The 19,639-nt window shown below is 36.5% G+C and overlaps 1 protein-coding gene across 3 annotated transcripts; it reads left to right on the top strand.

The window, feature by feature from the left end:
• The first annotated feature begins 9,118 nt into the window (after positions 1 to 9,118).
• Positions 9,119 to 18,927, top strand: LOC121758849 (serine/threonine-protein kinase BLUS1-like). Of its 3 annotated transcripts, XM_042154257.1 has the most exons (23): positions 9,120 to 9,500; positions 11,817 to 12,071; positions 12,190 to 12,314; positions 12,490 to 12,534; positions 13,037 to 13,118; positions 13,201 to 13,269; positions 13,372 to 13,542; positions 13,627 to 13,692; positions 14,262 to 14,330; positions 14,422 to 14,493; positions 14,640 to 14,686; positions 14,858 to 15,136; positions 15,961 to 16,094; positions 16,181 to 16,275; positions 16,363 to 16,401; positions 16,485 to 16,544; positions 16,643 to 16,744; positions 16,890 to 16,941; positions 17,016 to 17,068; positions 17,845 to 17,909; positions 18,171 to 18,222; positions 18,340 to 18,463; positions 18,543 to 18,927. In XM_042154257.1, the coding sequence occupies exons 1-22, from the start codon at positions 9,345 to 9,347 to the stop codon at positions 18,406 to 18,408; spliced, it is 2,157 nt and encodes a 718-aa protein (XP_042010191.1). In that variant the 5' UTR covers positions 9,120 to 9,344; the 3' UTR covers positions 18,409 to 18,463; positions 18,543 to 18,927. The 3 variants fall into 3 exon arrangements, with proteins under 3 accessions (XP_042010192.1, XP_042010191.1, XP_042010193.1); XM_042154258.1 differs by lacking the exon at positions 18,543 to 18,927 and having other exon boundaries at positions 9,119 to 9,500; positions 17,845 to 17,941; positions 18,340 to 18,421; XM_042154259.1 differs by lacking the exon at positions 9,120 to 9,500 and having other exon boundaries at positions 11,894 to 12,140; positions 12,267 to 12,314.
• The last annotated feature ends 712 nt before the right edge of the window (positions 18,928 to 19,639 follow it).

Here is a 19,639-nt window from a genome sequence, read left to right as displayed (position 1 = left end):
TTAATATTTCATGTATTAAAATAGATAATGTTTATATTAATTTAAGAAAATTTATTTCGTAACATAATATATAATTAAATACGAATTAAGTACTTATTAATTAGTTTAGATAAGATTATTCATTGATGTCAATAGCTAGGGTATATAAATTAAGTATGTAATATAAAAAATTTATTTATAGTAAATAATGAATCTTATATGGTACTAATAATAATATAGATGGTAAGTAGAGCATCATTAAAATATAAAGGATGATAATTATATATATTGTAATTAACAATCATATTAAAGAATAATAAAATTAAAATGAAGTATTAGTTTTTGTAGATAAAATTAATGGTTAATGTATAAAAATATTTAATGTTCAAATTGTTCAATGAGCCCATGTGGTGGAGTGGTAGAGGTCTTCTTAACTAGAAGAGATGTCATGAGTTCAATCTCTACCAACAACAAATTTGAAAAAAATTTGAAAAAAATAGAAAACCGGTTTCTGGTTCACGGTCCAACCGGTCGGTTCCACCGGTTCACGGCGGTTCAATGCAGTGGTGGTTTAAAAGGGTGAACCGGACCGGACTACCTACCGGTTCGCGGTCCGACCGGTCGAACCGGCCGGTTCGGTCCCGTTTTTAAAACATTGGTTTAGGTAATTCCAAAAAAAAGGACTCTTCCGAGGCGGAACACAATGAGGGGAAATTTCAAGCAAGTTTGGCAATTCCTTGGAGGCTGATTTAAGTTGGCATTTCAAATTCCTATAAACCAATGATCAATCAGATTGATCAAAAGCATGAGGTGCATGCATTGCATTGAATTTAATGATAGAATTTACCTTCCATTTCTCAACATTAGAGTACAATCAGATTGATCAAAAGCATGAGGTGCATGCATTGAATTTAATGATAGAATTTACCTTCCATTTCTCAACATTAGAGTAAAGGCCTAATGGTGGTCGGTTATTTGCTACAACACCTGCAACAAAATAATAGGGCCTAAATAACTATCATTAAACATATATAGATAAAAAAATAATCTCAGTTATTTGGAAAAGTAGTAAAAAGATGGCACAAGTGATCTCAACCTCTCGTCTTGAGAAGCCGTGAACTCGGTTTGAAAGGGACAAACCTTAGAACCACATATTATTTAGAAAAATAACCCTGATTAAGGACTTTTTCGTTGTCTGCCCTCTATCTATCTATCTATTATACAACTTCAAAGTTGGGGTCTGCATTGCTTCATTCTTATCAAGTGGAAGTCGAACCTGAACTTGGAAGGGAAGATCGTCCCCTTGTAAATCCATTTGTTCCTCTACTATCTCTTTTGCACTTATCACCACTGATTCGCAGAAATGAACCATCAATATTTTCCAATTTCTGACGGGATATTCTCCAACCCTTCTAAACCAAAAAGATGAAGCTTCTCAAGACCTGGAAAGATGGAACTCGCTTCTGTAGTCCAGTGTTTCAAGCTAGGACACCAATTAATTCCCAAGTATTTGAGACAAGGGAAATGGCCTTCAAATATTTCCCACTTGCCTGTTCCAAAGCAACCAAGTGATAAGTTGAACTTCTCAAGAAGGCGCAACGAACCTATCTTTTCCACCATCATTTCCCATTCAAAGTCATTTTCCTTCATCAGAGTCAAGCTCTGGAGGGTTTGGGGAAATGTGAGCTTATATAAACACAAATTCCCTCTAAAATCATACATATGGAGGGATTCTAATTTACTCCAGACATTTAATATTGCTCAGACAATAATAATCATCACGACCCATTCTCTTGCTCCCTGAATAAGTCATGTTGAAAATTATTTATCATCATATATTCAAGAATACATAATTGAATATAAATAAAGCAAGATCTTTGAACATCATGTATTTCACGTATTAACCATAAACATAATGGATCAAAAACTTACATAGACGATCTATAGCGGAAGCAATTGGGGAAGACAGAGAGAACTTCCTCAGACTTTCTTTGTCGTAGTGGCGCAACTCTAACTCCAAGGATTTGTTTCTCTCTCTTTCCGTTGTTTATGTGTTCTCTGTAATGTGTGTGATTTGATGGGATCACTACGCCTTTTTCATCAAAGTGGCCATTTAATATAATAATAGGAGCGTTTCATTTATATTAATTTAATCGTAATTACAAACTTGATTTCCAATTTTAATGGCAATCGCTAACTTGATTCCTTACCATATATTTGATTAAAATATATAGTTCATTATTTTGGTTATTAGTCAAGGAAATTATATGACTAATTGATTTTGCCAAAGAAACGTCCCATTCATAAAACTTACAACTAATTGATAGCTAATTAATAGGGAAAAATGTATGTTATACCAAGTTAATGTATTATATTAAAATCCAATTCTATTTTAGGATTCTATCACTTGTCACATATGTGAGACATAAAAATTACATTCTCCCATTTGGCGAACATGTGGGACACAATGTTTTCTATTCTCCCACTTGACAGAGCCACAGTAAAATAGACATAATAAACATAAGACGCGCATAATATTGGACTTTATAAATACTTTCATCATTAGCAAACATAAGTATTAAATTAGAGAGACTACTAATGTGGGTCATGGCAGGCGTATATCATTCGATCGATATAGTTCCTTCCATGTACCACATCACTAATAACCACTCTAATATAATCTATCAATGACACAATGTCCATAATTGTCTTATTTCAAGACCTCCCACATTAATACTAAAACGTATATATGCATATCAAATAATAAGTTTATGTAGGAAAAAATAGAAACAACTTTATTGAATTCAAAATATCCATAACTTAAGTGTCTGAACCAACATGGAAACATAAAGATTAGACTTTTCCATACCCAAGACCCATTATGTTAACTTATTCCATAAATGTCTTAGTCCGTAACGCCTTAGTCAATGGATCAACAACTATAAGTTGTGTGCTTATACATTCTATAGATATTCTTTGTTCCTAAACTTCATCTTTCATGGCAAGAAACTTTAATTCCATGTGTTTAGCTCCTTTGAATACTTCATTCTTAGAGAAAGATACGATTGCACTATTATCACAATACATTTCAAGGGCTTAGATATTGAGGAGACAATACCAAGGCCTGAAATAAAATTTTGCAATCATTAATGCTTCAAAGCAAGCCATAAATTCAGCCTTAATAGTGGATCCTCTAGCCATAAGAAAAATGTAATCAAAAGTCGATTTTCTAAAGTCAACACATCAAGCATAATCGGAATCAGAATATCCAATCACTTCTAATTGATCAGATTTCCTAAATGTGAGCATAAAATCTTTTGTCCACTTTAAGTATCTCATTATCATCTTTGCAGCTCTCCAGTGTTCAATGGCAGGGTTACTTTGGTAACGACCTAACATTTTGAGCGCAAAGCTTTTGTCTGGTCTAGTACAAACTTGAGCATACATCAAACTTCCCATGATAGATGCATAAAAAATATTTATCATCTCGTTACGTTCTAATTCACAAGGGCCGTGAGCCATCTAAGAGGGTTGGCCGACAATGTGTCCGTGGAAGGTGGCCACCTTCTAGGTACAATACTTTTCAGATATGGTATGAGTATTGAAGAACTTAGACTGATCAGTCGGACTTTTAAGATCACAAAAGAATTTAGTAAGCTCAGACCTTTTTAAGAAAACCCCCGTGTGTTACTGTTGATGGATGACTACTATATAATGTAAGTTTTGCTTTTCGGCACGTGTCCACTGAGTACTCTTGTACTCAGCCCTGCATGTATTTCTAAATGTGTAGGTTGAACGTCAAGAGGAATGAGTATTGATCGGAGTCGATGTTATTAATTAATCAAGTGGATCTTTCAACGATTCGTGTCTTCATACACGAAGTCGTTTAGTAAGGACTTATTCCGCTGTACTTTTGTTAAGTGAGAATTTCAAAGTCTCACCATCGAACTCTGATTTAGTTGATGAGATGATTATTCTATTTCTGAGACCATGTATTTGAATACTTGGCTTCTATTTTATGGCATCAATCGATTTGGCCTTTTCGGCAAATTCCTTGAGCTCTACCCCTTTTCTTTCCCCGTTTCTTAAATCCCTCTTATTAGTCGCGGATTACCCGCTTTCGCTATCCTTAGCAAAATGCGGTTGTGACAGGGCGGTGACGATAAATCATCCTCGGGCTCCACTTCCAAACCGTCAAGGTCGCAAGCCGACCCCGACAAGGACAAGGGCGCAAGCCAGCTTGTTGGAGCTAATTTGGGTGGTTCTGACTCCCATCGATTGGGTCCGGAGCGGTTCGTAACGTCGTCCAGCAAAAGCTAGCCACATGTGAGGACAAACTCAAGCCCAATCAGCCCCCCAAGCCCCTCCCCCTCAACTGCCTTCTAATCCGAATATTTTATTCAGATATTTTACCTAGGCAATTGCGGCTGACACTAGCTGGATGATCCGCAACAAGAATGGGCGCATGTCATGATGTTTGAATCCCTCCATCGTCAATTGGACCTACCGATCATGATGCCGCCGCCACATTTTTTTTATTTTTAGTATTTAAATTATGTTATTTTTAATTTTTAAGATTTAAATTATATAATTTTTAATTTTTATGAGTTAAATTATGTAAGTTTTAATTTCTTGAAATTTGTTATATTATTTTCAGGCGGAAGTTTAATTAATGAAATATTTTTTATTAATTGTACTTTTAAAGAATGAAATAGTATGAACCATGAATAGTTAAGGCATGAAATGGATTGTGGCAAGTGTTGTTCTTAGTTAATAGATAGAATAAAAAATGATTAAAAGTGGTACGAGACCTATGAATAGTTAATGGCCGACTCTCCACGGATAGCACGATTACTAATCCTCTAATTTCCTTTGGAAGGGTTTCAAAATTGTTGTTCGGTTTTTTTGGTGGAATTTCAGTGCTTTTGTTGATAGGCGGCTAAATTTTTGATTGAAAATATCATCAATTTTGTGTCTAATCTAATTTTTCTCATATATTTTGAAAGTGGTACGCGAGATTATGATTCTGTCATTCTTATCTTAAAAAGCATTAAAAACTTAGAGCATTCACTATAAGGCGGACACTTTCAATAGCCCCGCCCCCTTTTTTGTCCACAGTCCCAATTTATTTGTCCGCGCCCACAAAAAAATGTGTCCGCAGCTATAAGCTGGACACTTCCATTAGTCCCGCCACTTTTTTAGCCACTTTTCATTTTATTTCATTTTTCGTTTATTTTAAATCAATTGTAATTAAAATCATCGGAATGTAAATAATTAGAAAAACGGCTATAATTAAATAAATTAAAATTGAATACTAAATTTTCATCGTATTAAAGTAATAGAAAATTATACAACGAAAATTTAATCTACAGAAAACCACACCACTTCTTCACGTTGCGCCCCCTCCCCTACTTGCCCATACCTCTTCAATCAAATTGGCCTGGAGTGTGGTATGTGATGTGCTCCTGCGCATATCAGTGAAACGTTTGAGCAAATATTCATTACTATGTGGTACACCCATCTGTATCGGCACGGAGGCAACACCGTGACTTGAACTTGCACCATCTTCCGGTGCCCAGCGCTCCGCAGCAAAGCATTCATCTTCTATTATCATATTGTGCAATATTATACATGTTAACATAATATTCGCGACATCATCTCCGTGCCAAACTCGTGCCGGGCACCGTATAATAACTCATCGCGCTTGGAGCACACCAAAAGCTCGCTCAACATCCTTCCGAGCAACCTCTTATTTTCGCGCAACATATTGCTTTTTCGGTCCAACCGGTTGGCGAACTGTCTTGACGAATACGGGCCAACGAGGGTGTATCTCATCTGCCAAATAGTATCCCCTGTGGTACTGCGTTCCGTTGGCTACGAAGCTGATTTCTGGACCCTCCCCCCGGCACTCATCATTGAAGAGAGGCGATGACTGCAGAACGTTGATGTCGTTGTTCGAACCTACAACACCGAAATACGCATGCCAGATTCGCAATCGGTAGTCAGCAACGGCTTCCAGAATCATCGATGGACCTTTGCTTTTCTGCCCAGTAGTGAACTGGTCTTTCCACGCCACCGAGCAGTTTTTCCACCCCCAATGCATGCAATCGATGCTCCCTAACATCCCTGGGAAACCTTGCACCGAACCGTGCATATCTAGCAGTCTCTGGCACTCATCAGAGGTTGGCTTTCGTAGGAACTCCGGACTAAAGATTTCCTGAACATATAAGCCGGTCCGGCATAGGCAAGCTGTCTAATTGCAGCGGTGCATTTTTGAAGAGTAGAAAGCCCGATCCGGCCAGTGCAATCACTCCGGAGGGTGAAGCACCGATACCGCTTTGCCAAATTTGTCGTTATATGGGTGAAGAGCCGTTGCGACATTCTGAAACACCGACGGAAAATCTCCGGTGGATAACAAAGTAGTCTGCCGTTAGCCGTTGGTGGGCTCCGCTATGGTCTCGTTGGATGGTCCGACGACGAGTAATCTCACGAGGGATCGCGCCCTCCGCCAATTCCGCCGCGCGCGCCGCGTCCTCCTCGTCGGCTTGGTTCTGCACCTCTTGAATCAGAGAATTCCACGCGTCATTCCACAAATTATCCATTTTTAATACCAATGGAATCCACAAATTTTAGTGAGAGAAAGTATGAGTGAAGAGTTGGAACGGTGTGAAAATAATGAGGGGAATGGGGTGTATTTTTAGGTAAATTAAATTGAATTTTAAAAAAAAATTATTTGTCCGCCCCTGGTCGGCGCGCCGGCCTGCGCTTTGCGACGCGGTAGGCGCGTCCTCGGCGACTCAGCGCTGATCGCCCATCCGCCCCGCTATTTCTGTCCGCTACGGGGCGAACGCCCCGCCCACTATAGCTCGCCGCGGCTTAGCCGCCTCCGGGGCGGCCGGCGCGCCGCCCCTATAGTGGATGCTCTTACAAAGTTACATCAACCTTTAGATAAACAATACTTGTTGGTTGGACCAAATTTATACTATCTATGATTTCTTTATACTTCCGTCCTCTATTATACTTAGAAAACTAGAGTATCCACAATAGAATGACACAATCACGATTCCGTCAAGGCACAGCCACAAAAACTCTTTCACAGTCACAAAAATTTGTCCAGCTTAATAAACAACCACACTACAACCACAACCACAAATCACATTTTTATAGATTGTTGGTATATTTTAACTGGATTAGAATAAAAATTATCGGACGAAAGAGAGATGAAAATACGGATGTGGATGAGTGAAGTAAAAAATGAGAGAAATAGGTGTATTTATAGAAATAAATTCCAAAAACTAATATATATATATATATATATATATATATATATATAAATCAGCGGCACTGCCGCGGTCGCTGCGCCCGTGACCCCACCACCCCTTCCTCGCCGCAAATGCGGCTCCCTGCCGTCCACAATTTGAATTATGAATTGAATTACAATTCTAGTTCCTCACATTCCACAATTTGAATTACATATTAAAAGTAATAAGGCTCGTTTGGTTTACGGAATTGGTATTGAATTGGAATTGCAGTTCTATGAATTGAATTGGAATTCTAATTAAATTCCAAATCCTATGTTTGGTAAAATGAAGTAACTGATATGAAATTGAATTTGAAGAATCTGTGCACACAATGTACGCACACTATACACAAAATACACACTTACACACGCTTTACACAAAATACATACACTATACACAAATACACACACTGCACACTCTACACACTATATACACAAAATATACACAAGTGTGTGAAGTGTGTGTAGTGTGTGTTGTGGATATATAAGAAGCTATCTAATTTTATGACTATGTGAAATTTCAATTTTGTACTTGAAATATAAAATTATGGAATTGAAAGATTTAGAATTGCAATTTAATTTTAAATCCAAAAAGTGTTTTGGTACGAAACGTTGGAATTGAAGATGCGAGAGATCTTGAAGTTTGTTGTGTTCATTACAAAGTAGAGTTTGATGGTTATAAATATAAATGAAGTGATATTTTGTGAGAACCTTCAAACATAAGAATGTCGAAAGACTACGTCTGATTAAAATTTATCAATCTCCAATTAGGTGAGTCCGCATGTGGCCCGGCCACCATTCGTGGCTCTCTTGTGGCCTTCACAATGGTAAAGGCCACGAAATGTATAAAAACAATAGGGCCACGAAATGTGGCCATCTCCAAAAAATAAAATTAATTTGTTTGCTTTTGTAATAATATTTTTTAATTTATGTCTAATAAATTTTATTAGTCTTTAAATTCATGATATTTATAAATTTAATTAAAATAAAATAATTTGGATTGTAAACAAAAAAAATTCACAACCTCAAAAAAATGTAACAATAATTTCGTTGTATTATATTAAAATAGGAAAATTATACAATGAAAGTGATCTAGTTTAAAAACACTGGGGGAAACCCAAATCACTCTACGGCGCTACTTCTACGGTTCCAGACCTCGTCGGCTTCACGTTGCACCGCTGCAACAAGGTTTTGGAACTCCAGATCTACCGCTTGTTGGAATTGTTCATCGTCGGAATCCATAGTTCCAAGGTTGTAGAAATTGGAAGGAAAGATTGGAGCAAAATGGAAGTAAAATGGAGTTGGAAAAATGGAAATGAGAGTGTATATTTATAAAGTAATTTTCGAAACTTAAAAAAAAAAAAATCCCGCGGCCCGCTGCAGTGGAGGGCCGCGGCTCCCACGGCTCAGCCGCGTGAAGGCCGCGGCCGCGGCTCACCCTCGGCTCCCGGCCCTGCGCCCCGGCTCTCGGCTCTCTGCAATGGGGGGCCGCGCACCGGGCCGCGGCTCCCCCATTGTGGACACTCTTAACGTGAAGAAGTGATACTTAATCTACATAAATAAATAAATAGGATAAGTTTATGAATAACTATAAAACCATGTTAATGCTTTTGAACAACGCTGGAAATTTATTGTTTGCTGGCAAATGTATGGCCATTTGCAGTCAACGGCTGCATAATTATACTTCTAACATAGGAGTAATAATTAGTATTGCTATTAATTTTGGTAAAACATTAAAAATATAAATAAGTAAAATTAAAAGGCCAATAATAAAATTAAGACACTTGGTCTGAAAAACAATCCTAAAATCTAAAAAATATCGATAGAATTCGGAATATCGTAACAAACAGAGACAGAAAAATAGGGACAGAGAGAAAAGTAAGAAAGTTTCCGCAGACTTCAACACAGTCCGTATCTATAGACTCTCACTGTCCATTTCTGGATTCTCTCATGATTCAGTAACAAAGAAAACGAAAACAAGAAGAAAATTAAGTAATTTAAAGCAAAACTTTTGGTGGAATCGAAGCGGAAATTTTTGAGATTGATTGATGGCTGCGTAATAGAAATGGGGAAGACTTACTCGGCGAATCCGAATGATTACAAGCTTCTAGAAGAGGTGGGATACGGCGCCAGCGCAACTGTTTACAGAGCGATCTATTTGCCTTACAATGAAGTGGTGGCGGTTAAGTGCTTGGATCTCGATCGATGCCATAGCAATCTGGTTTGTTCAATCTATTCCTTTCCCTCTATTTGTGTTTAGCTTCTGTTAATTTGCTTTGATTCCGCGTGTTTTGGGGATTTAATTTCATTTGAGGCGACTCTTGATCTAGTTGGGGGTGCATTTCTTGTGTTGCTTGGAGAATTTCAATGCATCCGCAGTTTGAGATCTCGGTGCATTGATGTGCAATCAGCTAGATAGAGTGTTGAGGGCGAATCCTTGATGAAGTTTTGAAATGGTTTAATTTGAAATCTGTTGTGAAATTTGGTTTCTATATGATTATAGGTTAAGTGAGCTAGCGGCTTATCATCAATATGTGATTTCAAGGCTTGAACCACATTTATTTATTCTTAAGGAAATTTAGTGTAATGAAGTCCAGCCATTGTCAGCTAAGATCACTCTTTCATTTGAGAAATACTGTTGTTGAGTTAACTTAGAAGAATGCCATTGAAAATCTCGAGGAAGGGCTGATTGAGAAAGATTTCATCTAACCTGGCTCTCTGTTGGTTATCAGCTATATTTAATGGAATTGTTTCTGTACAACCAAAAGAATTATCAATCGATTTTCATTTCCCCAAGAATGTTGTCCTATTTCATTAATATACGACCATAAAGCTAATGTTCGTTGGTTTATTAGCATCAATGCAAATCTTTTGCCTTTTCTTCTAAAGCTACCTTGTTTAGAATTAAGCCTCATTTTTCTCGTGTGACTGTGATATAAGGTTGACATAAATGCTACAGCTGTTGATTGCATCCCTATTAGTTATAACATACCCTCAGTCCTTCGCCAAGTGGGCGCTTCTTTTTTTTAATGTGTTTTAGGAAAATGATAATAAATAATTAAAGTGGAGATAGAGTAAAGTAAGAGAGAGAATAATATAGAGGAGGGTCTCTCATCTACACTATTCTCTCTCTTACTTTACTCTCTCTCCACTTTAACTATTTATTAGGAGTATTATTTTCCCAAAACACATGTAAAAAAGAAGCGCCTCACTTACCGAGGGACGGAGGGAGTACATCTTTTGTCCTACATAAGTGTCAATCATTATTCCATTATGTCTTTTTTGGTCAAAAAATGTAAATTCTTTCGTTGTCATTTATGGAGTACACCTATTATTTACTGGCAGTTTGTGCTAACTAGAATATAAATGAAGGTCAATGAAATTTGAACTGGATTTACTCCAGATTAAGTTAGACGTAGAATGGTTTAATGAAGTTGTAAAAAGTCAAATATGCTGGCAATAGCCAGTTTTTTAAACATGTTAGGCGTTAGCACATAAATTATGAGATAAATGTGAGCATATAAATTAACACTTTTAAGATGCCAAGAGCAATATTGCATGTTGTGAGTTCCACATATGCGATCATATGGTGTGAAGTGTGACATCGGATCTATCCTGAAGCTCTGACATGTATATAAGTGGGTGTGTATCAAACTGTATTTCTTGATATTAATATTCATAAAATTTTGAGGTTCATATAACCAAAATATGGATTTTCACTATACAATATCAAATTAATCATGACATTTTCTCACCATCTCTGACTAGTAAGTTATCTCAACCCCCCCCCCCCCCCCCCTTTCTCTGAATGTGATAGTACTTAAGAAAATATCACAACCAAACTTTTAAAATTTCTGTATCTACTGCTTGTCATCTGCTACCGGTGAACATGTAGTTAAGCGTTGACTACCTTATGGGCTATGGCACAATGTAAGAATTATTAATGGCTGTTTCTCGAATCATATGAAGGGAGCCTGTATAATTAGCTTTTGCCAATGACTTGCTGCTTCTGAGATATGTTGCCTTATGGGCGTTTACGTAATGAATTGTATGCAGTGAAATGTAATCTAACTATCTCAGTTGGCTCGGAATTCTTAATGTAGGTTTATTGTAGTATTCCTGTTAAGTTTAGATCTCTTTGATGGAAAGTTCTTGTTCTCCCTTGGATTCTAGTTTCAAAATACTCCCTCCGTCCCACAAGAATATGCACTCTTTCCTTTTTAGTCCGTCCCACAAGAATATGCACTCTTTCCTTTTTAGTCCGTCCCACAAGAATATGCACTTTCCAATTTTAGAAATTCTTCTCTCTCTAAGAGGTGGGACCCATTCTCCACTAACAACACTTTAATTACTTTTCCTCTCTACATCTCTCTTACTTTACTAATTTTGCATTAAAACACGTGCCGAACCCAAAGTGCATATTCTTTGGGGACGGAGGGAGTATAAGAATATTTTCACCAGTTAATGTAGCTTATTTATTCTGTTAGGATGAGTAGATGCGGTTAGGCTGGAGTTTATGATATTGTCTTTTCTGCAGGATGATATTCGCCGGGAAGCTCAAACGATGAGTTTAATAGACCATCCTAATGTCATAAAATCTTTTTGTTCATTTGTTGTTGACCACAACCTTTGGGTGGTAATGCCTTTTATGGCTGAGGGGTCTTGCCTACATCTCATGAAGATAGCATATCAAGAAGGGTTCGAAGAATCTGCCATTGGATCTATCCTGAAAGAAACTTTGAAGGCTTTGGAATACCTTCATCATAATGGCAATATTCATCGTGACGTTAAGGTTAATTAATTGTGCAAGCTTGCATCTAGGCAGATCACAGACATTGGACTTGTTCAGTGGACAGTCACAGTATGCATTAAGTAAATTACTTCATATTTTGTTTAACATCTCTTCACAGGCTGGAAATATATTGATGGATAGTAATGGTGAGGTGAAGCTTGCTGATTTTGGTGTTTCATCCTGCATGTTTGACAGAGGTGATAGACAGCGTTCGAGGAATACCTTTGTAGGCACACCATGCTGGTTTGTGTCTCTCTCTCTCACATGCACACACATACACACACATTGAGGCAAAAATACCACACTAACACCAGTAGTTATCCAATACCCATTTACTTTCTACTATACATATCTCCCAGTCTCACTCACTCTTTTGATACCTGCTGCTATAATCTGTCCCTTTTAATTCATTATGCAGGATGGCCCCAGAAGTGTTGCAGCCAGGAACTGGATATGATTTCAAGTGGGTTACTCCATATTCTTGTATTGTCTTGTGGTTCTATATAAACTGTGTTTTATGCATGCACAATTTGATGAGCATAAAAAAAGTGTTTGTGAATTTATCATTTAAGTTTAATCTACTCTTGTAGATTGCGATTTGGATAATTATTAATGATATCTCCTAGAATATGTACTGGAATATTAGTTTCAAATCTGAGGTATGTGTAAGATGTGTGGTGCAATGTTTACCTAGAAATTTGTTTTCATTCCATAAGCTACTTTGGCATGATCCTAACTGTCTGAACATGTCTATTTGAAAGACTAAAGTCGAATTCAAACTCTAGCTGATCTGTTCTGGGAAGAACATTTCTCACTTTAAATTATCACACCAAGTAATTTTATCATATTGGATCCATGTGCTCACCTTGCACTCCTATTTGTTAGTCTTCCATCATGATTGTTAGCAGTTACATATACCTATTCCTTTTGTGCATTATTTATAGTGCTTTTTGTTAAATGTACAGGGCTGACATTTGGTCATTTGGAATAACTGCACTGGAGTTAGCCCATGGACACGCCCCATTTTCCAAATATCCTCCAATGAAGGTATACATCTCTACATAAGAGCTCTTTTTGTGGATGATACCGTCCTAAACACTTTTTGATATATGCCTCTACTCTCCAATAGGTTTTGTTAATGACCATACAAAATGCTCCCCCCGGACTTGATTATGACCGTGATAAGAGGTTCTCTAAGGTATTCATGATATTTCCAGGTGCACCATGTTCACTGAACACTTTTATGGCCTCTGATTATTATTACCAGTGTCCATGATTAGTCGCGTTTGGCTTTTGACAGTCCTTTAAAGAAATGGTTGCTATGTGTTTGGTAAAAGATCAAACAAAGAGACCAACTGCAGAAAAGTTGTTAAAGCACTCATTTTTCAAGAATGCAAAGCCTCCTGAACTCATTGTTAAAAAGTTGTTTGTTGACCTGCCACCACTATGGAAGCGCGTGAAAGATCTACAGGTATATTCCGTTCATGGAAACCAGTAGGGTTCAGAAGTAATTTTTTCTAGAATTTATGCTGATATTGTTGTGAATTGCACGCAGATCAAAGATGCTGCACAACTTGCTTTGAAAAAGTTGCCTTCAGCTGAAGAGGAGGCTATATCTCAGGTTTGAAATGCCTCAGATCTCAGTATTTCTTCTATTTTGTTTCCTATTTTATGCTAAGCAAAGATTTACTGCAATGGGAAACATATCCCTTTTCTACTGTTGGTCTACATGGCCTACATGTGAAAGATTATAGATAACTTCTCCACACCTGGTGTTCACAAAAAGTAGAATGAAAAAGAGTTTTTTCCGTTTATGAGTGTTTTTATATTTGATTGAAGCGAAGGAAGTTGTGAACCCTCGTTTTCTCCTTATTCCTTTCTTGCTCATTAGCCAACCGCTACCAACAGCCCTCATTTTCTATTGAGTAGACAGTTGAGCTAAACTGCTGGTGTATGATCAGACAACAGCTGGAATTGTCTTATCTCATTAACAAGTTGATAATTATGGGGCCCTTCTCTATTTATTTATTTTATTACTTTTTTGAAGAAGTAATGATGTGAGGAAATGTAGAATCTGCCATTTAAACACTTTGCTCAGGATTTAGAAAAAATAATACATTCCCTGTAATTTGTGGTTTGTGCATTTGTTGTAATTATCTTTCTTGATTGATAGCTTCTGTTCTATTTCAGAGTGAGTACCAGCGAGGAGTAAGTGCTTGGAACTTTGATGTTGAGGATTTGAAGTTTCAAGCATCATTGGTATGTTGAGAGAATTCTTATTTATGCCCATCATCAGTATGGAATAATTGTGAACATTGGAAGTGATACTATGGGCTGTTTTATTCTGCAGTTGCTAGACGAGGATGAAATACAAGAAATCCAAGAAGAAGCAGACAATATAAAATCTAATATGAGCCAAAAGGTTGTTTTCACAATTATTTACTTCTTAAGATCTGTCAGTTTTTTGTCATTTCTTTTGTTTTTTTTTGTTGTATACATCTTGCTATACTTGATGCTTATACAAAGTTAAGAAAGTCGATAACAAAGTACCTTTTTTCTTGTTTGTAGAGTGCATCTGATTCTGTACCAAAACCAGCAGTCCACAATATTGGCAGGTAAATTGAAAATATTCATTCCATCTTTATGCTACGTTATTATATTGTTGCCTTGTAAAGGTTTTTTGTCTACAGTTCTTAATTTAGTTTTAGTTTTTGCTTCTGTCTGGTGAACTTATGTCCCTATTAAGACCTTAATAATTTTTCTGCTGTGTCTCCTTTCATCTCCAGTGAAAAGATAAATGGTGATGAGCTGCTTGTAGTTGAGAACCTTACAAACAAGGGACAGACATATGAAAGTGGCATTAAAGAGTTTGACAATAAGGCAAAAACTGATATGAAGAAGAGCAATTCAAAATCTGAGCTGCCAGCATCACTCGTAGAGAATGAAGGAGCACAAGCCAAGAATAAAAATCAGACAGGCAGAGCCCGTCAAACTCAAAGTGGACCACTTGTGCCTGGTATGGTGCTAAGTAATTCACAGTCAGAAAGAGCTCGAAAATTTGAAAGGTTTCTGCCTCATCCTACTGTTGTTATGTTTCTGCACTCTGCAGCAATGGTGTGTTATCTAAATCTGACGAGATAATGGGTAGCATGATAGGAGAACTACTTAACTGCTAATAACATAAATTTTATCGCTTTTCTCATTCTTTAATGTGGCTGACCATTCTAGTTGTCGCTGTGAACTTGATAGTTTGATCACCTGGAATCTATTGTCTTTATGTTTCTTCCTTCAGTTTTACTATGCTCTAAAATGAATGCTTAATCTGTCTTACATCCAGAATATCTCCTTTCATGCTAATTGGAAATACTCTTCAAGTAAACTTGTTTGTGTGCTGTCTCTGGATAACTTTATTGGACCATTTTCTATTTGAATTTCTTATCTGAAGAGTTAGTTTCAACTACTTTAACTTGACAAAAGACTTCTTACTTCCTGATGTTGGGATAAATACATTATTAGGTAGGGTATTCAATTTCTAGCTCAACTCTAAGAACTTTGCACGTGATTCAGTATATGCTCTGATATAAATGCATTTTCTAGTGTGATGCTATGTTTCATGCTGTGAAGAGCATGAAGAAGGGAGGCTCACCTTCGTGGAATGCATGGGTTTATTTAGTCATCAATTTTTAAACTGATTCTATGTTGTGGATATGTGGAGTACACGTGTTTGTTTTCTCATAAATTTTAAAACTGAGCAAATTTAACTTGCTATATTTTCCCTGCGTAAATTATTAAATCTTTGTTAGATCTATGTGGTCATTTCTTGGCTTTTGCAATTCAACAGGATAATTCCCCAATCTAATTTCACTGGTATACAAAATGTGTTCATTAGGTATGAAATTGATAACCACTTAGTGGCTGAGAAGTCTCAGCAAGTGCGAAGAGCACCCAGTTTTAGCGGTCCTCTAAACCTTCCGAACCGAGCTTCAGCAAACAGCTTATCAGCTCCAATCAAATCTTCGGGAGGTATATTTAATTAGCATGCATAATTGCATATAACTATTTTTGGATAAATTCTTGGAAGCATATTATATCATCTTTTTTGTTTCCAGGATTCAAAGACACATTGGAGGACAAATCAAAAACGAATTTGGTACAAATAAAAGGGCGGTTCTCCGTGACGTCCGAAAATGTGGATCTTGTAAAGGTATAGCTCATTTAAGTACTAGATTCTTTTTCATGACTGTTACTTGATTGTTTCTCATGATTGTTCCTAACCTAACACAATGACTAGGATATTCCACTATCCACAGTCTCTCGGCGAAGTTCTCAGGTAAGAAAGGAGCCACCTTTATTCTTTTAAAAGATGGTGACAGTTTTTTTAATCATATAACTGGATGTTCATGTGGTTCTCAGGGGTCACCACTGAGGAAGTCTGCTAGCGTAGGCAACTGGATATTTGATTCCAAACAAATGGTGTGTATGCTTCTTGTATCTATTGATATTTAAATTACTGCCGCTAACTGGATATTTGATTCCAAATTACCGGACTTTCTGATGCTCTTGCTATTCAGCCCCAAAGCCAGTCACCCAAAGAAATCGGCAATAGTAATGGATATGCCTCAGTTCTGATGCCTCACCTTCAAAATCTCTTCCAACAAACATCAATTCAGCAGGTAAGATAGTTTTCAAAATTCATTTGTCTTGTCAGGTTTACAGCTTTTCTCTCAGTATGCATTGATTGCTTCGGCCAAATCGCAATTTCCTTTTTGTCTCAAATTCTATTAAACCTTGGATCTCATTTCTCCGTCTTAATTCCAGGATCTTATCGTGGATTTATTAAGTAGCTTGCAAATAGCGGAGGTTGAAAATGGTGCGTTTTTTCTATATTTAGCATATGACTGAATGATAATGTGTTTATTTGGCTGAACCTATTCCCCTTTCCAGCTCCTCAAAATGGGAAATTGCCTCCTTCTCGTGGTTCAGACACTAATGGCAGTGTAAGTACACTTGCTGATAATTTGTTCATTTTGGTATTTTTTTTGTTTAATTCAAAGGGATTTTTTGTGGCAGAACATCAGGTTTTTATGGTTCAACATAAAATGTTAACTTTTCTAGAGTGAACATGTGTTTGTGAAATTATTGTCTAGGGAACTACCTACATCTGTATGATAGAACTATATGCCAATATGTCATGTTTTTTTAACATCTATAACAATTAGTAGAAAATTGCATTATAAAAATTCTTGCTAATCTATTCAGTATTTACCTATACAGTACATAGGTTTGACATCTAGAATACTTTCTTGCTCTGTTTTCTCAATATTACAAAACCAATTTATTTGATTTTAATTAGCATTCTTTGTGTGTGATTAATGTGAATATTGTAGATTAGTCATAGTACATTCAACTGTTAAACTGCAAAAAGGAATTGATTTCATGTTTACCATCATTTGTCTTCCACCACAACATAGCCTAGCATTCCTTTCCTGAATTATAAGTCCAAAATCACAGTAAGAAAAAAACACAGCGATTACGTCTTATGTACCTCAATTTAAAGTTTCACAGTTTAAAATGGCGCCATCCTACTCTTTGTTTTCAATTATTTCATCTAAGACTCCAACCTGAGATATTTTTTCCACGTCAACTGTGGCTTGTGATGAAATAATATCTTTGCTTGTTGTGGCACAGAATATTATGATAGATAAATCTCTATGGCATGGTGATATGAGTTTGCACTGGTGCATACTGCTGATGCTTGTTGCAATTTTTGCAGGTTGAATCTATTGTTTCTGAAAGGGAAAGGATGCTGCTTGTGACGATATCTGAACTCCAAGCCAGGTGTGTTGTAATTTGACTGGACTCCAAGCCAGGTGTGTTGTAATTTGACTGAACTCCAAGCCAGCTGCAATATCCATCTTTTGGGTGGGGGGTTACCTGGCTTGTGAATGGGAATGGGGGAATCAGTCACCCTAAAAAACTGAATCGTTCGTACTATCAAGCACAACTTTCATATCTTTCTGTCGTCTTTGTCATCAAATTTCCTATCCAATCACCCCTTACATTTCAAGACACTCAAACTCTATATCTGGTCGCCTGCAGGATGAATAGCTTGACGGATGAATTAACTTCGGAAAAGCTCAAATACATGCAAGTGAGTTCTTCTTGCACACATAGCTAGTGTTTATGTGTTGCAACACTTGTGAGTTTAGAGTTCAGAGTTCTCACCACGACATTTAGTTTGATGACCACTCTTTTTCCCTCCTGGCAGTTACAAAAAAGACTAAATGCAGTGCCAACACGTGTAGAGGATGAAGATAGAAGGGGAGGAGATTCATGATTTCGAGTATATATGTCAAATGTTTTTGTTCATCCATCACACCTTGAGAGTTCAGGTATAACTCGAGATTGTAATGATGTATTGGGCCACATAACTGCTGCTCTAATATTAATTAGCATTGATTTGATTCTCAGGGTGAAAATGTAGAAACAAATGCAAGATGTTGTTGGTTATAGCTGGAATGATGGGTTGTATGTTGAATAAGAGGGTTAAAAAAGATTCCAGCACCTTGTTTGAGGATTAAAAGAGAATAATGAAAAGGTAATGAGTTGAGTTGAGTTGAGTTGATTTATTTGGTTGGTTGGTGGGAATGGAAAGTAGGTGGTGTTGTGTTGTGTTGTGTTGGTAACCCCTCAAGCGAATGTGTATTATTTGAGATTAGATGAAAAAACCAGAGTCGCATTCAATGTAATGCCGAATGGTAACTCTAATTCTGTGAATATATAATCTGTAATATTATGTGCTGGTATATACAGAGCCATTTGTTGATATAGATGAATATAAATACTTTGTTTTTCATGCACTAATAGTACTTTTTAACAAAAAATAATCACTTTTCAATGTATTTTGGTTTCAAGTTACTAAGTATAAATAATCTGTAATATTATGTGCTGGTTTTGTGTTCAATTTCTATCTCTCGGGTTGTTATTTTTCAGTCTTCTTTTTGGTACCAGCTAAATGATACATGGGCTGCGTTAACTAACCTTTAAATTGCTAAATACAATTAATTGATACGCGTACAATTAATTGATACGCGTTAGATCTTTAAATCGAGAGTCAAGATTATTCAATTCCGAATATCAATATACTAAATAGAAAATGTAAATTATTAAGGTCAATTAACAAGTTAGTTATAACCAACTTTTTAAAATCATCTCAAAACATTAAATACATATAACTATCTCGATTTAAATTATTTTTCCGCACAACATATCAAATTAAAGATAAATTTTATAAGGATTCCAACGAGATACTACATGCATATGTTTCGATGTCAAAATTTGATCAAATTTTCGTAAATGGTCATAGATTTCGTAAAGTAGTTTAATGTCAATACAAGGGGCATAATATATCAATATAATGCTTGTACAATGTCAATATGAAATTGTGTTGGCATTGTTATGTCGATATAGTATTTTATACACTATATTAACATTAAGTTCTTAAACCCTAAATTTGATAGTTGTTATTATCTTTCTAATATTAAAAATTTAAAAATTAAATTACACAA

The sequence above is a fragment of the Salvia splendens genome, chromosome 12 (assembly GCF_004379255.2).
Source record: "Salvia splendens isolate huo1 chromosome 12, SspV2, whole genome shotgun sequence".
In the NCBI taxonomy this organism is placed as follows: domain Eukaryota; kingdom Viridiplantae; phylum Streptophyta; class Magnoliopsida; order Lamiales; family Lamiaceae; genus Salvia; species Salvia splendens.
This window is presented reverse-complemented; position numbering and strand designations above follow the sequence as displayed.